The sequence below is a fragment of the Haliaeetus leucocephalus genome, unplaced genomic scaffold (genome assembly GCF_000737465.1).
Source record: "Haliaeetus leucocephalus isolate CR32 unplaced genomic scaffold, Haliaeetus_leucocephalus-4.0 Scaffold428, whole genome shotgun sequence".
Lineage (NCBI taxonomy): Eukaryota > Metazoa > Chordata > Aves > Accipitriformes > Accipitridae > Haliaeetus > Haliaeetus leucocephalus.
The window spans coordinates 3,066,697-3,088,167 of record NW_010972864.1 but is presented as its reverse complement, the minus strand read 5'-3'; the positions used below and the strand labels follow the sequence as shown (position 1 = coordinate 3,088,167).

Sequence of the window (21,471 nt, the reverse complement as noted above, 5' to 3'; positions counted from 1 at the left end):
GAGGACAATTTTAGCCAACTTTGACACAGTTATAAGAGAAGAAGAGCTCAGGGACGTGAAGAGTGGTGGCTGGTCGGAGGGGAAATTTTGTCCTCACTGGGGAAAAGGCAGCCATCGGTATCCCAGCTCCGTATCCATTTCAGGAGAGGGCAGAGGGCTGGCTGGCGAGCAGGAATGCAGGTAGTGAACCACCACATTGCCCACTGCTGCCAGTTGGGTACAGGCAGGAACTGGAAGTGCTGGCCGGGGAGAGATGGGATGGGGAAATGTGACTGAAACTCCTCCTAAACTAGGCTACCACTTGTGTTGGCACTGGTAAGAACATCTTGTCAAACAGCTTGTTTGTAGCTTGACGTTTGCAGCTGAAGTAATTCCTTTAAAGTAATTGAGGAAAGGATTTGGTACCCAACTCAAAACCTTTTGGGCTTAGAATCACATCGTTTCCCCATATAATACATGCTCTTTGCCTCTTTTTTATTCCAAGTATCTTAATGGACATCCAAGCTCTGCATTTGGCTACTCAGAACAAACACCTAAGCAACTGTTTAAATAGCTATATCTTCATTGTAGTTTGAGGGGGCAGCTTTGGAAGGAAACCCAAGTGCCTAAATTCGACTCAAGTCCAGATCTGCAACAACCTCTGCTCATTCATCCCTTTCCAGAGGAGGCAGCTGAGCCTTGTAGGCTTGTTCCTCTGTGGGTACAGGTGTGCCCCAGTGTTGGCAGGACGATCCAACCCAGCCACTTCATCTCTCACTGTGTTGGAAACCCAGAAATGGTCTCTCACCAGGAAAGTTCACACCTGCCAGATTGGACCACACGAGGTACAGGTGTGCCAGGCAGTCTTCTTAACATGGTGTTGGGATATCTATGAAAACTAAGTCAGTGGTTCCCTGAAATAGGGAAGTTGAGGTTCATTTTTTTCCTCTGCTGAAGAAGATTCACGCCTACAACTTCTGCTGCCTGTAAGACCTGTGTTATATCGCTCCTGTATATAAAAGTGAACTGGAGAGAGAGAGAGAGGAAAGCTCATCCAATGTCTGGTGGTTGCAGCACTCCCTGGAAGAGGGGAGCCAGTGTTTCAGTCCCAGGATGCAGCGTTAGTTAACCTCCAGAGTTAATGTCCAGCAGTTAGATCACACTCCCAGGAAATATATCTACTCATGCAGATGGGGCAATGGGAGCTGGGTCTCCCCTGTGCAGGGTGAGTGTTGATCAGCAAGTGCTAAGACATGGTCCCTAATACCTCTGGATAAAAAGATGTTGGTGTCTAGCCTCAGGCATCAGCCCTTGTCTTCAGAGAGGAAAATAAATGTTGTTTAAAATATGAAATGTGCTCAAAAATGCCTACCTGGCTTGAGTTGTGAATATGCAAGAGGCATTATTTATTTTCTTCTTCATAAAATGACTGTGTATATGAATTACCATGCACTTGGAAGTAACGATTTTGAGAATTGCATTTGTCAACAGAGGGAACTGTTTAGGTTATTTGACTTGCTTCTGTGCTTTAGTTATGAAAAAGTAGGCATGTTAACATTATTTAATGAACTCAAATAAGAGACCAATATGTAATATATAGAGATTACCTGAAAGTGTCATCTTCAGATTTAAATTCCCTGTATACATATAGTAAACCAACTAGTCAGTGTAACCCAAGAGTCTTTTTCTGATATTCATAAAATGAATATTTTGTGCTTAGTTTGAGTCCATTTTGAATTTCAGGTTGTTTAAGCTGCTTTGCTATGACTTTGTTCTGTACAGAAATAAGAGTGAGTGCTGATGAAGATTGCTGGCCAATGACTGCAGTGGCTGACTTAGTTTTTATACACAGAGGAGGAGGATTGAGCTCAGAATTAAATGCTGTTCGAACATACTGGTCTACCCATACCCAAAATGAGTGTGACTGCATAGGAAGGAGGCTGGGCTAAATCTGGCCAAATATTAAGTGGTCCATGGTCTAAAAGTTGCCTTGTATTAACAGTGTGTCTTAGCTACACATCTAGAGACAAGCACTCTGAGCAAACTGGATGCAGGCTCTGTCCAAACACAGGCTGTCTGGGCTGCAATGACTCTGTGCTTACTTACAAATCTGTAAGTTATACTGCAAAGAACCAGCCCCATGAAACTGTTGTCTGAAAGCTAGAGAAGCAGCATCAGCATTGTGCTATCCAGAAGCCAATTTGTCATTACCATCGATTGACCTTGACAATGATTTCTTTATTAGTAATAAGGGGGTGGGGTGCTTGTTTTTATTTTCAATACTTGGTTGCAGTTGTTACTGGTAATAATAGCATCGTTATTGGTACTTTTTCTATTAACTGTGCCTTGACCTTTCTTATCCTTTCCACCCTGAGCATGTTTTGGACAAACCAAATGTTTTGACTGTGAGGGCAGAAACAGGAGGGAGTTAATTCCAGATTTGAACAAGAATTGGCAAGTAAAATCAGAGATTAATTTCCTTCATCCAAGCTGCTGACCATATGAATCAGCTTGTGAAATTGGCTCGTGCAGACTGTCTTGCCTCATTAGCATGGGTGACTTTGTGCTTTCTGTAGATGAAGGCAGGGGGCAGGGAGAGGAGGGGAGCCCTGTGCAAAACCAGGAGTCTTGTGTCTGTGCGGGTCTCAGGCAAAACCAAACAGGTTCCTCCTGTCCCCTTATTAAATGGGGATGGGACTACTACTGTAATCCTGATAATGTTACTGTTTATCTTACCTCACTGAGCCTCTCCACTTTCACCATTGCCTGTGGGCCTGGGTTGTTCTCCTCCAAAACCAGCTCTGGGTTGGTACTCTCCTTTCAAATTTTTCCACACCAGCTCATTCACTGACACTTGGCCACATAGCATAAAAAAAACCCAATCACTTTCCCTCTGCCCTTTCCTTCTTCACTCACTTTGTCTGTGCCCTTGCCGTAACTCCCAAGTCACCCTGCAGTGAGATGCTGAACTTTCTGCTAACAGATTCAAGGGGCAATAGTCACTGATTCACAAAGCTCTGTTTTGAAAAGCAGTGTTTAAAGTGACTGGTATCTGTTAATTAAAATTTACCTGCAGTATTTTTTTTTCTTACAATGATCAGTTATTCTCATTTGTGTCTGGCTCGGTCTTCACGAGTACCTCCTTTGAACCTAATTGTATTTCAGCTACAAACCATAAAGTTTGCCTCTTAGCCTCTGCAGGAAGCTCTGAGCACCTCATATACTTGTTTCTTTTTTCTTTTCTTTCCCCTAAATCAATGAGTAATCTTAGAGATGCTTGATACAAGTATGTGTGTTTTAGGGATACATACCTCATAGGAAAATGTGATATCTGTTATACTAAGGTTTGGTCTGTCAGGACTGATGGCTCTATATGTAAAATATTCGTAGATCTTAATCCAGAGGAAAGATAAGCTTGCTGCTATTTTGTGGTTTTTTGAGAACTTTAGGGGCAGAAAGAACTATGAAAGTTCAAAGCACAGTTGTTTCATTCTTCCTCTTCCATAATGGAATTGTGTATGAGCCACAAGGTATCTCTAACAGAAGTACCTCTGCTAAACTTGCAGTGTTCACAAGGAATACATATGTCAACTCTGGCTTGTGAGGAATGTAGCAGTAGTGATTTGCCCTGAATAAATTAGATAAGCCAAAAATTCATGACTCCACTGGGAGGTGAGGGGTTAGTGGTGCCTATCTCTGGAGTGGCTGTTTTAAGCACAAGTGATGAATCAAGAGGTTTATCTCCACTGCTCAGAAGGTAAAGCACCTCATCAGCAAATATTTCTTGTCACTTGTGGCCAGCCTGGATAGTTTCTCCATTGGGAGCTCCGGTAGGGATTTGTTTAGCTCACCAACATTACAGTACACAGCTGCTACAATATGAGAAAGTTGTGAGCATATTTACGTGTTAGCTCAGGTAGCATAGTAGTAGAGGAGTCTGGCCATTCTGAATTATGCTTTGCAGATAGTCTTCTAGCACAAAAAAGTTAAGGATAATCCCTCCTTTTGGCAGGCTTAAGAAAACTTGCACGTACGTGTCTAAGTATAGTTCTATGTGGTTTTACAGCTAAAGTGAGGTAGTAATAGCTCCAGGCTGTGCTGGCTTGCTGAAGATAGGACTCATGCGAACTTTTCTTCATATTTCAACTATGTATCAATTCTGAGCCATCTGCCACAGTTGTGGACCTCTGCTGAAGGAATCCTTCTAACTGTGCCCAGTTATGTGAAAAACTTGATGTTTTAAGCAAATGAGGTTTAGGCTGAAACTATGTATTACCTTTTCAAAGACTCACATGTACCTACAATCCAAATAAAAGGATATTTGTTTTATAGCCCTCCAGTATTCAAGCTGCCTTCATCAAAATACCTAAACTGAGAGACTGATCTCCATGTGCTCCCTGATCAGTATAGAATCAGAGAGTGAATTGGAAAATTAACCTTGTCTCAGAAGAGCCTTTCTCTGTCTGTTTTCTACAGAGAGATCCTAGGTAAACAAGTAAGGTCTTGAAATTATATGGTCATTATAATATAATCCTCACATAAGAAGTAGCGTAAAGAAATATATACAGTGAAATAAAGCATCTAGTGCTCTCAGTTCATGCTGAACTTTGGCACTGCTGAACACATCTAGTACCAGAGGACTGGGATGTAAGCGAAGATACAATATACTCCAAACATGTATTTCAAAAACCTGTCATTTCATCACTGGAGGGCCTTTGCATCTTCTTGTGGGTAAGTTTCTGAGAGTAGGTACTGCAGAACCCCTCCCTGGGTTGATCAGAAAACACAAATGCTCTGTCCTTCTAAATAATTTTTTTCCATAAGTTTCATCTTCAAAGAAATATTTCGACCTGTTCTTGTCCTAAGGAATGAAGTTTTTATCATCTTTGAATATTCATGTGTTTGCAGAGCACCCATATTAGTTATTTCGTATAATAGTGCTGAGAGGGTCCTCAGGGCGCTCAAACCTGCAACAGTCAAGTGCAAGCCACAGTAAAAAGCAGAGCACAGTAGGCTCCCAGGTGATTCATGCAGTTGCTCCTAAGAAGCATCACAGAGGACTATTTCAGGAAGCGCGTTTTAGGACAGAAGACATACTAGCTAGATGTTGAGAATCAAACCATACATTACTAATACTTACAATGTAGTTATCTGGCAGCACAAAAAAGCACAATAAAACAGAGTATTTCTTTCCTCCACTATTCTTTGTCCTATGTTTTCTGTTGGGCTCACTTAATTTTATTATTCTTGTTAGTAAAAATGAAGATCCAGCACTAAAGCGTTTAGGAAACACAGTACTGTCTGCACTGCAGGGCATTAAATCTTTGTAAATCAGCCCTGGAATATCATCCTTTCCAATACATCATTATCTTTTTGCATGGCGGGTTGCTCTAGTTGCAAACTGTCTAGATGAGATCCCACCTGTGCATTGTAAAACGGCCACAAAGCGTAATTGGATGAGTCTCAACCATTCTTGGCAGTACTCAATCTCTTCTACCCTAGTGACTTTTGAAGATATTAAAGGAAAGGACAGCTTCAATGTGTGTAAAAGAAGGTATTGGCTACTTACTTTTACAGTGAGGAGAAATCCTGTTGTGGATGGGGAGGAGCAGGGAATCTTCAGTAATAAAAATGTCAAAAAAAAAATAATCCATGAAACCATTAATGACTCAAAAATGCCTTTTGTTTCGGCAGCTTCACTGAGTTGCCTGCCAGTAGCCAAACACCACACTAACACTGTTAAATTCCTTTTTTCCCTGTATTTAAACTAATTTTTAAATCTGTCTTCAGTTCCTACCTAGCTAAAGAGAGACAGAGGTGATATGCATGCTCTTCTAAACTGGACTCATGGCCATTTCTTAACTTCCTTTTAAACGTGTTAGTGCAAACGGAGAACAAGGCACTCTGCATAATAACTGGCAAGGGTGGAACACTTCACTAGATTTTAATTCCCAGCTGAAATGTACACAACCTGCTGCATAGGTTGTCAGCATGTCTCAAGGACAGCCTTGCATCTGTCCAAGGTGACCATGGAGTTCATCTCCTATGCCAGGCAGCTGGTTCCCAAACTCAGCAGCTCTTTGGAAAGCCATGAATGGCCACCCCCTGCACTTGGACACTTGGCTCAAAGAGTTTGGCAAGGACTGTTTGCATGGGAAGATCTGGGTCCAGAGTTAGTGACTGATACGGGATTACCTGCATGCTGCCTGTTGTTGGTGTATGTTCAGGCGTTTTCCAAAATAATGGTGCTCAGCAGTTTGTGGGGTAGACCATAGGAACACAGATATAATGGACAAGGTTTATTTTTTTTTAAATGCTTATTGCTTTTGCAAGTTTCTTGATCTGTTCCTGCTGTGAAAAAAATCAACATAACTTGGAGATGTTCAGATCTTTAAAGTGTCATAAAATGGGCATTGAAAAGTCACTGGCACCAAGAGGAAGCCGAAGAAGGCACCTCACTTTGTGTAAGCCTAGTATCAGAAAACATTAAAATCCTTTCAGAATGTGTGGCTTTCAGCTCTCTCATGCACATAAGAGTGGTAGCAGCTAAATATGCCAGACTGTCAGGTAGCTTTGCTTAAGAAATATGGCACTATCTATTCAACAATTTCTGTTAGTTTCCCAAGAAAGCTTCCTAGCTAAACATTTCTCATCAAAAGTAAAGCTTGATTCATCCCTTCACTCATCTCACTTTTACTAGCTACTAACCTAGTTACTCAGGCAAGTGTATAGGAAGGTTTGATCTCTTTTTTTTTGAGTTGGAAAACTTCCATGACAATGTAACAGCCATTTATGCCTTTGAAAATTATCACTATCCACTCCCATTCTTAGATAGAGGAAATTACAGCCAGCATTTACTCCAAGCACACTATCCCTCGTGGAGCTTATAATAACATTTATTAGCCAATGCTGTTGTATTCACTATGGGATATGTGTCTCAATGAGAAGGGGAAGTAGAGAGGGGAAGCAACTAATAGTATTTTACATATCTAGATAATTTTTTTGTCCTCAGAACTTCCCATGTCATTGTTTTTCCCCTAGGTCTTTTTTTTTTTTTCCTTCTGTTTGGGGCTTTTTTTTCCTGATAGATTCTTTCTTCTTTTGCCTCATCTCGCTTGGAGGGAGCCCCTTTCAAGTGACTCCCACTGTGCATATGTTGTTCCTTTAGGGTGTTGCCTGAGATTTCTCTGAATAGTTCTGCCCATCCTTCTCTGAAGTCTTTAATCCCACAAAAAATCCTTCAGTAGTGGTTCCTACAGCTGCATTCACAGTTACTGAGACTGAAATGCAATCCTATTCTCGTATCTCCTTGGGTTATCCCCTGAGGTTGGTCCTGGATCCCAGGCGGACTGTTTGAAATAGAACAAAATCAAGATCACACACCTTTCAGTCTGTCCTTTTCCCTCCTGGCTTGGTGGAACCGAGGCATCTTCTACTAGATCAGGATGGCAGGCTGAATTCAGAAGGCTGAAGTTTCCTCCAAAGTGTAGGGCTTATTTTAGCAGCTTTAGTTTGAAATTCAGATGGTTCAAGTGTCTTTGCACTGAAATATCCCCTGAAATAGACTGCTAAATTCAAATTACGTACCATAGGAAGTCATGAGGTACTGCTGCCCTCTCTTGAATTTTCTCTGCACTGGGGAACACCAGTACAGTTACGTATCACTGGAGACTGTCTTCTAATTTATAAAATTCCCCAGAGCCACACTGATGAGTTTACAGTCTTCGGTTACTTTAGCATTGTAGTATAACTTTATTCCTACTTCTGTTGAGCCTGGTATTGTGTGGTTGATTTCTGTGTATCCCATATTTTTCATTTTCACCTTTTTAAGTTCCAGGTTTTCCTTTTAAGGTCAAAGCATTTAATTTATTTGTAACTCTTGTGCTTCTGCAGTAGTACTTGTAAGCTGCCATTCACTGTGTTGCTGAAATTCTCATTAGGCTCATAATCATCCCCTGTTTTACTACTAGCACTTTTTTACACACTAACTATGCTCCTGAATTCTTTCCGTCCTAGGGCAGAAGGGATAAATCTCTAGGCACATGTGTTTCATTTGTTTTAAAGAATGAAATATTAGACAACAGAATTAAAAAAAACAAATTATATTAGAAAAACCGACCACATCAAACTGAAAGAATTCAATATCCTTTTGCATCTCTAAAAACAGCAACATGACCTCTGTCACAGATGTACAAGTCCTGCATGGCTCTGTTCTTTTATTTGCTTTCACCAATACAAAAACCATTTTACTCAATTCAGTGAAAACAAAGACCTGATCGTCAGTGGTTTGCAGTAATACAGAATAGCCTGATCCCCTGGTTTTGTTTTTGTCATTGGAAATTATTACACTGCAAGATAGGCTAACTTTTCTTGGAACTGCTTATTTTTCCATAGGCTTTATTTCAAACTGGAATTCAAATTGTGTTCCATGCATTACCATTTCCTACATTATCCCTCTGAATTTTTAACAGCCTTATTTGAGTCAGCCTATGAACTTTCCCATCCGCCCAAATCCACACTTATGGTCCGCCAGTCCACAAATCAACTTTCCAGTAAATGTTTAATCAGTTTATGTCAGAAGAGTCATCTTATATATGTTTCCAAAAAAGTTAGACTTAAGAAAGCAGTCAGGCAGTCTGTGCGTGTGTGTCCATCTAACCGTTTGGCTATCTGATATTTGCAAAAGGATGTTTAAAAACCTGTTGACCAGTATCCCCCCTCTCCAGAAGTGTAATGAAAATAGGCAGCTATATAGATGGCCCAATGCAGCAGGCTTGCCCACTGGCAGGAGAAAAAATCTACAAGCCGTAGTAGACACACGAGAATCCACTCAGGAATGAGAGAGCAGAAATACCCAAACTGCGAGAAACTCTTCAGTCAACTTGCATGATACAAGACCCTGAAGAATTTGATGGCAAAACAGAGACCTGAGCTTTGCCATTTCTGCAGCTTGTGGATTGCACGATAGCTGGGGATATTAAAGGAGATGTTTGGGAGGAAAGTCTCATCTTTTCACATTCTTTGCAGGGTCACTAGTTGATGTTTAGTTAGTTGATGTCATTAATGTTGATGTTTAAATAAGTCAGATGGAATAGGCTCTAAAGGCATCTATTTTGCCTTATCAGCTGTGAAAGCATCTAGCTCAGATGCAGGCGTCTGCGTTGCAAACACCTGTATGCACATGCAGTCCAATGCATCCCACTTCCATGATCTATCTGTAGGGTGACAGGAATAGGACCTTTTTGGAGGGAGGATTTTGTCTGTCACTACACCCTGCTCAAACCCACTGATGTCAGCTATTTAGGAGCCCTAGGTTCGTCCCCTGCCACCACTGGGGGACAAGGACTGCTCCAAGTCACAGCGGTGGAAGCAGATCCAGCAGCTCTCAGCATGACTGTGCTGGTGCGCTCTGGAGAGCTGTTAGCGGCCGTGCAACTCAATCAGTGCTGTCATGGGGGAAAATGTGTTTGGTAGAGAAAAGCATCTGGCCACCCCTACCAGGACTATCAGCCTCCCTGTATGAGCCTCTTCTGATGTCTTAAAAGGTGTGGCTTAAGCTATTTATTTTTGTAGGAAGACCTACTGTGCCCTAACAGGTAAGCTTCAGAAGCATGTATTTCAGGAATTAGCCCAGCTTGTTGCTAAATTACATGTAGCGATCAAGTGGTTCAGAAAAGACTTTGTAGTACTAAACGTGGCTTGGTCGCAAGCACACACCACCATCCTTGCTGCTATGGCAATGTGAGTAGGCTGGGCTGGGCTGTCGCTGTGTTGTAAGCTCTGCTCCTTTCCATGTTTGCAGGATTTCACACTCCCATCTCTGGGGATGCCGAGGAGAGCAGCGTGGAGCAGGAGGACTCCTCCTGGCCTCAGTAAGCGTGAGATGGCCGTCTCAGGTGGTAGGCACTGGCCAGGCAAGGCTGACCCCTTTGGTGTGATGGCTGCCTCCTTGGTGAGCCAACTGTCTGACCAGCAGAAGAAGAGTGAGTCACCTCTCAGCTGGTTCAGAGGGGTGTATTTACCTCCTGCACCGCACCCTTTAAACAAGACGTTAGTCAAGGGTGGCAAGTGGAAGGATGTGGATAGCACCCAGGAAAAGCGCAGGTCCTTCCTGCATGACTTCTGTAAGAAATACAACAGCAGAAAGCAGCTGAGAACCCACCTCGTACACCTGGTGTCAAGAATTTATGTGGAGGACAGGCACAAGGTCCTGTACTGTGAAGTGCCAAAAGCAGGCTGCTCCAATTGGAAAAGAGTCCTCATGGTGCTCAATGGACTCGCCGCTTCAGCACACAACATCTCCCATGATGATGTGCACTATGGAAAGCATCTAAGGAAACTGGACAGTTATGACCTAAAAGGGATATACACACGCTTGAACACGTACACCAAGACTATATTTGTACGTGATCCTATGGAAAGACTGGTATCTGCCTTCAGGGATAAGTTTGAACATGCAAACAGCTATTACCATCCAGTATTTGGGAAGGCAATAATTAAGAAGTATAGACATAATGCAAATGAAGAGGCATTGAAAACAGGTTCAGGAGTTAAGTTCAAGGAGTTTATCCAGTATTTGTTAGATTCCCATCGCCCAGTAGGAATGGACATTCATTGGGAGCAAGTTAGTAAGCTTTGCTATCCCTGCCTCATCAATTATGATTTTATAGGAAAGTTTGAAACCCTGGAAGAAGACGCCAATTACTTTTTGCAGCTCGTAGGTGCTCCAGCCGAGCTGAAGTTTCCTAAATTCAAAGACAGACATTCCTCTGATGAGAGAACAAGTGCAGAAGTAGTGAGGCAATACTTAAAAGAATTATCTAAGGAGGAGAGACAGCTGACCTACGACTTCTATTACTTGGATTACTTAATGTTCAATTATACATCACCAATTGTATAGCACCAGAATAGCTTCAGGCTTCTATTAGATATTTATCATTTTGGGATTCAGAACAACTAGTTTGATATTAGCCCTGAAAGGAAACAAAGTTACTGCTAAGTGGAGTTGTCTTGACTTAGTGGGGTTTTTATATGCTAGAGTGACATCAATTGACATTAAATTACAGGAGAATGCACAAAAAAAAAGACCTGTAAACAGCATAAATTGCACTAAAATGCCTGAAAAAGCTGCTTTTACCATTATGGATTATGCTGTGGAAGCGGTAGCGCAGCCAGCTGTTGCATTAGCTTACCTAATGTTCTTTTAATGGTTTAAGAAAAAAGCATTCAGAGTAGCATGATTCTTTTTGGTGTGTCCGCTTTAGAAATTGTTTTTGAAACTATTTTTGAATGTATTTTTTACTTTCTGTCACTTATTAATAAAGAAGCATTGGCTAATTTTCTAAAACATTTGCAGCATTCTCAGTTGCAAGGCTTGGTTGTTTGATTACCATTAGACTGTAGCTGGTTTTAGACCTGATTGGTTTTTATTGAAGGATGCTCTTGAATACAAATGCATAAAACTACAAATAACACAGCAGCTCAGCTAGTGAGCAGAGTAAATTTGAGTAAGCCTGTGATCTGAAGTCCCGGTCCTCTACCCCATTTTGATTGATGCGCTAGAGTTGACAAACATGACCCTCCTTTCAGAGAACTGTCACATACATTAAAATTAACATTTTAATTTACAGTGGAGTCAACCACATGATGCATACTGTGGTCCCAAAATTCAAGATAGTCTTCATCTTTGGTGATAGGGCAAAATCTTAGGGTGGTAGCTATGGGACGTTATAAGGGCTGTACTGAGAAGCAAATTCATTGCAACTGCTGTGACCGCTCTTGGTCTGCCAGTGTCCGATCATCAGCCCAGCTCCCAGTGATTTGTTACACAGAAGGTATGTATGCCCATTGCCTCCCAAACCCATGGACTGGTTTTGTTCCCAAGGCTTCCTGAAGTCACCTGTGTTTTGGTGTCTTTCCTGTCTTGTCAGCAGCCAGCAAACCCCAGCGGTGGGGTAGTTGCTGCAGTGTTATGCGGTGGGATGGGTATTGGTGATTTGTCCCAGAGGCAGTTGTGTCCAGAGTCCCACAGTCCTGGTGATAAAAGCAAAAGGTACCTTCTCTCCTTCTCTTCCCTCTCCTCCATCAAGCGCTGTCTGACCAATGCATGCGGTTGTTTCTGCAACCCGCAGTTGCACATGGTGTTGTAGGATGGGTGGCCAGGGTGTCCCAGGAGGAGGAGAGATCTCTGCAAAATGGACAGGGAGAAATCCCTGTGCCCTTCCAAAATAAAGATGACACCTGTTCTTTGCTTCCTGGAGTGATTTGGGGCATCTTGCTCCAGTGTCTTGATATAGCGAGTTGTAGAATAAGGAAAGAGCCTGGCGAGAAACTGAAGCAAGTAAAAAGTCCTTTTCCTCTGTTCTCAACCACTGCTCACAACTAGCATTACTGCTGTCCTTTCCCTCATCTTGGGCAAATGTATGGCTTCAGTCCTTCCACAGGAGTAATTGTGGGTCCCTGCTGAAAGGAGAGACCATTTCCTACATAGCTTTGCTGCTTGTTTCTCCCTCAGTTTTCTCCTCAGAAGAGGAAAAAAGCCACCTCCAGCCTCCACAGTGCCAATGTGTAACCGAGCAGGCTCTGCATCTCTCTCCTCACTGCAGGACGAGCTGCTCCGAGGGGGAAAGGTAAAAGCATACTGGGCAGCCCAAATCTGAGGTGAGCTGTATGTGACTAGCAGCACCCATAGCCGGAGGCAGCCTCTTCCCTGGGGCTGTGGAGCAGAAGAGGAGACGGAAAAAGCCCACAAGCCATCATCACCATGAGGTGTGGAGAGGTGCAGGTGTTCAGCACTGATGAGAAGGTGCAGGGATGCCTTGGACAGGTAAAGGCACACACCGTTACTTGTGTGAGCTGTTCCTGTGCCTAGACGGACCCTTAGGTCTTAACACCAGAAGTGTTTGGGATGCCACATCCAACCACCAAACTGCCCCAAAGCGTGCCTTTCCTCAGGTGAGCAATGTGTCCCTAAACCTCCACCTCTAGACTCAAGATGGTGTCCGACTCCCACCTTCCCTGGCAGAAATCCCTCCTGATTTTCCCGTGGGCTCCGTCCCAGAGCAGGCAGTGCTGGAGCTGCACCACTCTGCCTGGGGCACCATGGGGAGCGCAGCTGCCCCACCGCCGAGGGCTCAGCCCCTGGGGCACCGTGCTGGAGAGGTCGTTCCTTGCAGCCACTGCCATGCTGGACACCAGTACACTGCCACTCCAGTGCTGTGCACCATGCTGGTTAATGGCTGTTACTGAGTTCCCATGCGTCTTTACCCAGTGCAATTTTTTTTTTATTATTTGACCACGCACTTTCATGACTGTTGCTCTCAAGTGGGACTATGCATTAGGACATTAAAGAGCAGCTCCTGCCAGAGTTTTGATTTTGTGTCATCCAGCCTCCTAACTCATGTGAAAACTGCCTTAGATTTCACTTGGATTTGACCTGGGTGTAAAAAGCATCTTTTCCACGGATGCAGTAGAGCTCTCTAGATCCTCTGCTCTTGTAAGTATTGATTCCAACCTCAAATCCTGAATGAATCTGTCTTGTCTTGTAGGGAGGCCACTGAAGATGTTAAATAAAAAACAAATGTACACCAACCTTTGGATGTTTATATATTTGTTTTGTCTTGTCTGTTATGAATGTGTGTTAATTAATTGTAAATTTACAGACAAAAAAATGGCTGACGTACCAATATTTTCTAAAAAAACATATGATGGAAAAAAGTTTAACATGCTAATAAAGAATGGAGGCCAATTTCCATATGAGTTTCATATGAATTCTTTAATTCAGAAAAATAAATAGTAGTAAATGGCAAAGTCTCTGAAGAACTTAAGCTTCACCTTGAGCTTCCCTTAGTGACAAAGTTTCAGCCATTCTGATCAGGGAATGACAGAAGTTGGGGGTGGGGGGATGTAATTGTATTGAAAAAGCTGTGCAGTCTCTTAAGATTTCATCTACTAACTGGTCTTAGATAAAGCTGTTGTTTGAATCAAGGGGGGCTGAAAGAAGTTATTAGCAAATGTTTGGCTTCTGCAAATGAGAGGGAAAATGACATTGATTTGCATGCATCCATGGACATAGACATCAGGTCCCTGGATTGTCATCTTGAAAATCTGGTACAGTTTGCATTTGTGATTTGAAAGGGGAGGACACTACTTAAGGTCTTTAAAACATGCATGTGCACAGAAGCATAATGGTTTAGCCGCACTGTTGTTCTATGGCTCTAGTGAAAGTAATTTAACTTCTTTGTATGCTCAACTTCAAAATTCATAGCCCCTAACTGCACTTAAAAATTCATTTTTTGAAAATCTAAACCAGACTTTTGTAAAGAAGAGCCTCTCCATAGTCATCTTCAGCGACCTAAGGGATTCAGATGATCTCAGTAGCAGAATCTAGATTGTACTTTGCCTCATTAACCACATTTTGAAAATCACCAGCCTGCTTTGCCAGAAATTAAGTTACATGATTTAAAATTAACATAAGAGTTTAGCATAATTGAAGTGGGACTGTGATATCTGACTTATGGGATTATAAGAGATAAAGGCATAATTTGCAGCATAAAAGATAACCTCTATTTTTAAAAGTAAATTTTAAAAGGTCAAAGTGTGAGGTTGGGTTGCAACTTGGCTTGTCTTTTGTAAGACTGCTAGGCAAAAACAAAAAACTGAAGGTCATCCACTATAACTAGTATAAAATCCCACCTTCACAACTGTGCACAGATGTTTGTTTTACTCAGAAAATTATATTGAACATATGCAGAAGAGGAATGAAAATATACTCCACAACATTCGGTGCAATTATACTGGAGATCAGCTGCAGCATGCGGAGCCTCTTTTAAGGGGCTTCATTACAGTAAATGCTTTTTAGTTATGAACATTTCTTCATTTGAAGATCTCTAAGCACTTCTCTAATGCAGGTCGGTTGTCAGGGCAAGTCAAATGTGCTGTAAAGGCATTACAGCAAGTCTGTGGGAGGGCTGGAGCAGGAGGAGAGTGCTCCCTTGGCTCATTTGTCTCGTCCAAACACTAGACAGTTGTGCTTCCCTCCTGAAACAAAAACTTAATTTTTGGAAGCTAATGTTCCACCTAAAATGAATCAGTACTAAATAAAATAAATTTATTTTATTTAACAATAAAGTCAAAATACTTTTAATTAATAAACAAAAATAAAAACTGAATTAAACTGCATAGGTGTGCATTCTCAAATTCTGATATATTTGTCAACATAAGGCAGCTTTGTTTTTCCAGGTAGGACTTGGCTTGCAAAGCTCAGACACAGCCATCATGCTCATCTCTTCTGAAACTGCTGTTAAACTGTTGCTTGCTGGGTGTCAGAGGTGTGCAGCTACAGTGCAGTCAAACATGGCACAACCTCTTGAAATGTCCTCTGGTGTAACTTCCCCAAAAGGCCAAATTTATTGGAGCTACTCCTGCCTCAGGCTGTTCTAGTTTGGTGATGTGTCATTGGAGATCACCACTTTAATTTTAAATGTAGTTTAAATTTAAATGAAAATTACAGTATGACACTTTGCAAAAGTCTGAGAGGAAATTATTTTACTAGAGCTTTGTATTGTATATGTAGGTTACATATAAAAGTCTTTGTTGTATGTGCCTTCAGGCTAATGATACATCAGATAAGTCTTTTTAACTGTAATGTTAATACCGGTTTATCAGCTGTATAACCCGCTGTGATGCTTTCAAAACTAAATTAATTTGGCCTCAGAACCTAATGTCCAAAATCAGACCATAAATTATGACACTTCATAAAAAATACAGATGCACCTGTCCTGTATCAACCAGTTCATTTACAGTTCAGAGGGCAGTGCAGGAACGCAGAGTACTGGGGGGGTATAACTAAGTGACTCAGCAAAGGGAATCTGTCCATAAACCCACATACCTGGGACTGATTTGCCTTGTGAAATGTGTATATGTGGGTGGGTGGAGGAAACAGTCATATTTAGTTTAATGAGAATGTCTTAGTTTAAATTTGGTATTCATAAAAATATCTATTTTGGGGGAGAACTGTTGAGCTCTTGGCACTGTAGCTAACTGCAGTGAGTCCCACAGGGTTCTTGTATGTTAGATGTAGCGCTGTGGCTGGAGTAACAGACTTGGATTTCAGAGACCTGGATCTTCCTCCAGGTTCTATAACTTCATGGAGTTGTTGGACAAACATGAACTGCTCCCTGCCTCAATTTCCCCACTGATAAAGGGGTCCTGTAAATAGGAAGGTAATTAAACCATGTGCCTTCTCCTAAAATCATTGAACTACGTGGATAGATAACTGTGATTAGAAATTAGGTATTAGTATGGAATTTAACTCACAGGATGTTCATGGCCTTCCTTTATGTTTTACTTCCAATGGCTTGGAGGAAGCCAGGGACTTCCCAGCTTTGTTCCAGCCGAGAAGTGCATCATTCAGCTCTGTTCTGGGCAGTTGGCAGCCTTAAGAATGCAAGCTCTGTTTCAAAACAGTGTGCATCTGTCAAGCCTGCCCAGGCTCTGCCTCAGCATACAACCAGTGCCAGGTTGTCTGACCAGGGGAAAGTGCCCCTTCAGTTCCTTTTGTACAGAGGAGAGCAGACAGACACAGAGCGAGAATCTTGCTGTCTCATTTTATTCAGAGCCCAATTAAAGAGAAGCTGTTTTATTTTGGTGCAGTAGCCCTAAATAAAGTGATGCTCAGCTAGAGAGTTCTGCACAAGCAGTGGATTCCATCCATGTGTGCAAACTCCTGCCTTCTCTCAAACTCAAGGGCTGTATAACCCAGTGCCCAGGGCTGTGTTCCCCCAGCCCTTCCTGAGGCCCTGCCAACCCTTGTGACAGTCTCCAGTTTACCTGGCTGCTAGACACTCTCAGGATTTATTTCCTACTAACATAGCCGCTTCTTCTATGGCTCTGTGGAGGCTACTAATAACACGGAGACTGTCTTGATACAGACTATGTTGCTTTCTTCTATTTGTCTTCAGAAAGTGATGTGATTAACAACCCTGAGCGAGGGGAAAGAGTCCTTACAAAAGGAAAGGGAAAAATCTCAAGGCCACGACCAACTTCTTTTTTAGTATATGTGATTGTTTCTTCATTTCCTCTGTCTCCTCATACAACTTCCCGCCCTCTTTAAGTATGTCAGCACAAATGGGTGAGACCAGTTGTGGGTTCGCTCTCAGCTGTCAAGTGTAAGCCAGCTCCAGTCCAGCACATCTATGTTATCATGGCACTGAGGCTGCACTAATAAGCCTGACTGAGAGTATGGTACTGTCAGTCACCATCTGTGCAGATATATCTGTCTTGTCCCTGTCATGTAGAAAGTCCTCCTATCTCAGGGTTTTTTTCTCAAATTCCTTCCAGAAACCACAGTTTCCACAGAACCTCCCAATACTGCTCATTGCCCAAGATTTGCAAATTTGAAGTGTCCCATGTAATTTTCATTCAAGAAACAGCATTCTGAGACATAGGATGTAGGAGCAGAGCAGGTTTATCTGGGCATTTCGGCACACAGAGATGTAAATCAACACTCAGTGGATTGTAAATACATGTCAGTAGGATATTAAATGCTAAACCCTTTAATTTTCCCAAGCTAGCTACTTGGGTGTAAAACTGGATGTAGGCAGACTAGCACCTCCCTATTAAATTATCTCATTCTTGATAAAAGCAGACACACACAGAGACAGACTTTTAAGGTTTAGGAATGACGAGTACAATTCATCTAAGAAACAATGTGTGTTCAAAGAGCTGAGTTCAACTACATAGCAGTTCCCTCCCCACAAACTTGCACAAATGCACGTATAAATGCATGCATGTTTTATAAACGCACATGCCCACACTATATATATACATGAGCCTCATAACATTCAGCCAAATGTTTCTCAACAATGGTAGCGGGAGCTACTAAACTTAAGTCCTGCATTTGACCTTAAGCATCTTAAATGTATATTTAGATAGATAGATACATATACTCCCTAAAGACACAGTTCCTATTGCTCGGGATGTACAGACAGAACTTAGATTAACTCTGTTTTCATCTCTGGCAATAGCAGAGAATGAACATGGTAGCACTGTATATGCAAAACTATCCTATGCTGTATAGGCACATAAACATTTTGTTAGCATGTTGCAGAGCCAGGACAGTATTCCAAACGAACCTAAGCTACTTGCAGGGACTGCAAGTTTACCTCTTGCACAGGTTTTCTTTTTGCTTCTTTAGCTTGCCTGGGGGAGGATGCTGCCAGGTCTATGGGTCTGCAGTTTGGGCAGCTGTGCCGGCTTCTGATCCTGGGTACAGCTGCAGGTTGCAGGGAGGTTCCCTGGTGGAGAGCTTGGTAGGGGGAAAGTGGGCAAGGGTTTGCAGCATCTCTCTGCTTTCAAGGAAGTTATGGTCTTACCACCTATAATGCACTCCAAGCCATAGACACCAGCTGTCACCTTTGCTGTGACTTCTGCTGTTCTCTTAAAAAGAAAAAAAGAAACAAAAAGGCAAAACAGAAAAGGGATAGAGGGAAAACCTCTAATGAGAAGGCAAAATGTTAATTGTGGCTGGAGGTGACAGTGCACAATAAGAAATTGCTTCTTTGCTATTGTATCTCTGATGAAAGTACCCTAAGACTGCAGCACAGCAAAAGCTCAGCTCCAAGGGACGAGGATGTTTCTCAAAATCCTCGTGATCCCTGCAGGTCCTCCTGACTAGCAGGAAAAACACAAACACAGAACCAAAGTTAGACGGAATTGTTCTATGTCTCAGTCAGGCTGCCAACAAATTCCCTTCCCCATTTCTCCCTGAAACCTTTCGGCTGTCTCCAGCCGAGTGGCTGCAGTGGGGCCAGGACACTGCACTGCCTCTGCACACAGAAACTGGCTCTCAATTTATTTTCTGCCTTGCTTTACTTAACAACGATGCTAAGACTGAAATTTCCAGCTTAAGCTGATACACGTTAGGCTACTCAGTCGGCCTTTGGAGGAAGCAGGCAAAACTTTTCTGGTGGGCTGAGCAATCGCTGCTGCCGGGCACATCAATAGGAGCTGCCAGGTGGCCCCACTGGGTGAAAAGCAGGTGGCCCCAAGGGTGCCTCCTAAGTGTGGCTGAAGGACCCAATTCTTAGGAAACCATGCCTAACAGCTTTTTAGTATAAAAACATATCCCTAAACATACTTTAACTGGAAGCAGCAGAGGCTACTTTGCCAAACCCATACCTTTCTGAGCAAGCCAAGGAGAAGGACAGGGAATATTTTGGGACATTTTGAGAGATTCTATTTAGCATTTTCAGTTTTGCTTTCCGCTCCCCCTGCCCCTGCAGGCACTGAGGCATTTCTTAAATTTATTGCAATTTACCAAAGGAAAACAAGCTCTCCTACTGACATCTTTATAGCTGAAATCTGCTCTCTGTGCTGTCTTGGTTGCAGAACTAGGCACAGGCTGAATGAGAGACGCTGGGAACTCGTTATGTAAAATCCACAGCAAGTGAGCTTTTCTAGTGCTATTATGCCCTGACCCCTTATTTTGGCACTGTAACAAAACCACTGAGACTGGACAGTTATAGGGTTTCCCAGGCTCTTTTTGTTTTTTTTTCTTTTTCTTTTTGGCCTCATCACAAAACCCAAAGTGAATCAATGGTGTGCCCAAACTTCTGAAATGGTCTAGGACTTTCAGTATCTGCTACACACAAAGAAACAGTGGGGAAAGGTGTGTATTTTATTTATTCATTACTTAATCAGGATGGACTCCTGTCTAAAAATTCCTTGCTCTGGATCACGACAGAAATTTCTGACACATTTTTCTAATTGATTGATAGTTGGGCTACACTATGATCCCTATTGCTTTACATTCACTTTGTTTTCTGAATGTGGCTTAAATTCCCCATTTTTCCAACAAATTATACTTGCTTGTAACTCAGGTGATTATTTTCTCCTCCAAGACTCCATCTTTGTTCCACTTCAGCATCCTGACTCCAGTAAAAAATAAAAGTAAAAATAAATAAATGAATAAATAAAATTAAAATAGGGTAAAATAAAATGGAAAGGAAAGGAAAGGAAAGAAAGAAAAGAAAAGAAAAAAGAAAATAAAAGAAAAAATAAAAAAATTTTAAAAGAAAGAAAATAAGAACTTTCTTGGCTACAGGCTACTAGGACTTTATATGCATTTTATACTTCTTCATGGTTTTGGAAACTTGGAAATACCTACAATTTCTCAGGTACACTGTCAGCTCTTTGAGGCAATGCAGTTGGGATCAGGGTGAGCTTTTAAGGATGAATTACAAGTTTCTGACACTGGACAGGAAAAATGGCATGGCGAGACTGCACTCCACCCTGCAACACTGAGGACCAGGCTGGGTGGTTTTGTGCCCCTTCCTGCACCCCAAAGACCGGCGACGCCGCAGCGGGAGCCTCACCAGTAATGGTGCTGGTGAGGCGTGTAGCTGAAAAGAATCCCTTCACTGGCATGTTGGTTCTGCTGCGCCGCTAGTAAGAAAAATGTGTTCATGTCAGTCAAGTATGCAGGGTGAAACTGAAAATCAGATGGGTATTGTAGATGTTTAGCTTATACAAAAGAGGACATGTGAAATCATAAACCCCTCAGAAATTTCCCTTTCTCTGCATGCATTCTTACAAAGGTAGATCTATTTTTAACAAGGATCAGACTTTTTTGGCTTGTATCCTTGAAGAGGTATGATTAGTCATATCAGCCTCTTTTTCAAACACTGATTTAATACAATACTTGCCTTCACAAAAACAGTTCTCTACATGACACTCACGAAATCCACTGTAAACAACTTACAGCAGGTCTATCTACAGTCTATCCAAAGCGTGGCTGCAGGAAAAGAGAAGACTGGTGAGTCAAAAAAGTTAAGCCATGAAGAATGGTCTCAAACTAGTTGCTCTGTATTAATAAGATAGGTGTGCAAACAAGTAAAAAAAAATATTTATTATCCCCAGTCTTCTGGAATAAATGTCTTCTGGTATTGTTTTTACTTACTCACACAGCTTGCAGCTTTTTTCCCTCAGCTGGCTTTGCAAAAGAGCAGCTTGCCAATCTGTAAGTGCCCATAGAAGGCAGTCATGGAGGTTAGGTTAGAAAATGTTGCTTAGAAAGAAACACGAGATGTGAAAGTAGCATAAAGCAGGAGAGCCCTCTGGCCCTGTGTTTGATTTCATCCCATGTTTGCAGACTGCATCTGCCACTCTCCCTCCATCCCTGTGGGTTGCCAATACATGTGAATACTGGACTAGACCTATGGGCCTCAAAAGACTGTTTTCTATGGCTGCATGTGCTCCCACAGCACATTCACTTGAGTTCAGTAGCTGAAGACAAAGCATTGTTAACTGATCAGTTCTCATATGTTCACCAACCAACTGCCCATCCGTCCATGCAGTGGCTATAAGCTGGTGTCAGTAAAGCTGAGGATGGCAGCAAGAAGTGTTTGGGTTTTGTATTAATCTCTATTATCTTTGTTGACAATTGAACCAATGCAAGAATCTCCAAAGCAGTACAGCTTCTGCTGTAAAAGA

General features: G+C 42.1%; 1 protein-coding gene across 1 annotated transcript in view; it reads left to right on the top strand.

Moving 5' to 3' along the window:
• Window positions 1-10,924, top strand: part of CHST9 (carbohydrate (N-acetylgalactosamine 4-0) sulfotransferase 9) — an 86,701-nt gene extending 75,777 nt beyond the window's left edge. Inside the window, exon 3 of the mRNA XM_010574349.1 lies at window positions 9,782-10,924. Coding sequence (XP_010572651.1) covers window positions 9,782-10,879 — 1,098 coding nt within the window. The 3' untranslated portion in view covers window positions 10,880-10,924. The remainder of the gene's footprint in view (window positions 1-9,781) is intronic.
• Window positions 10,925-21,471: the final 10,547 nt, after the last annotated feature.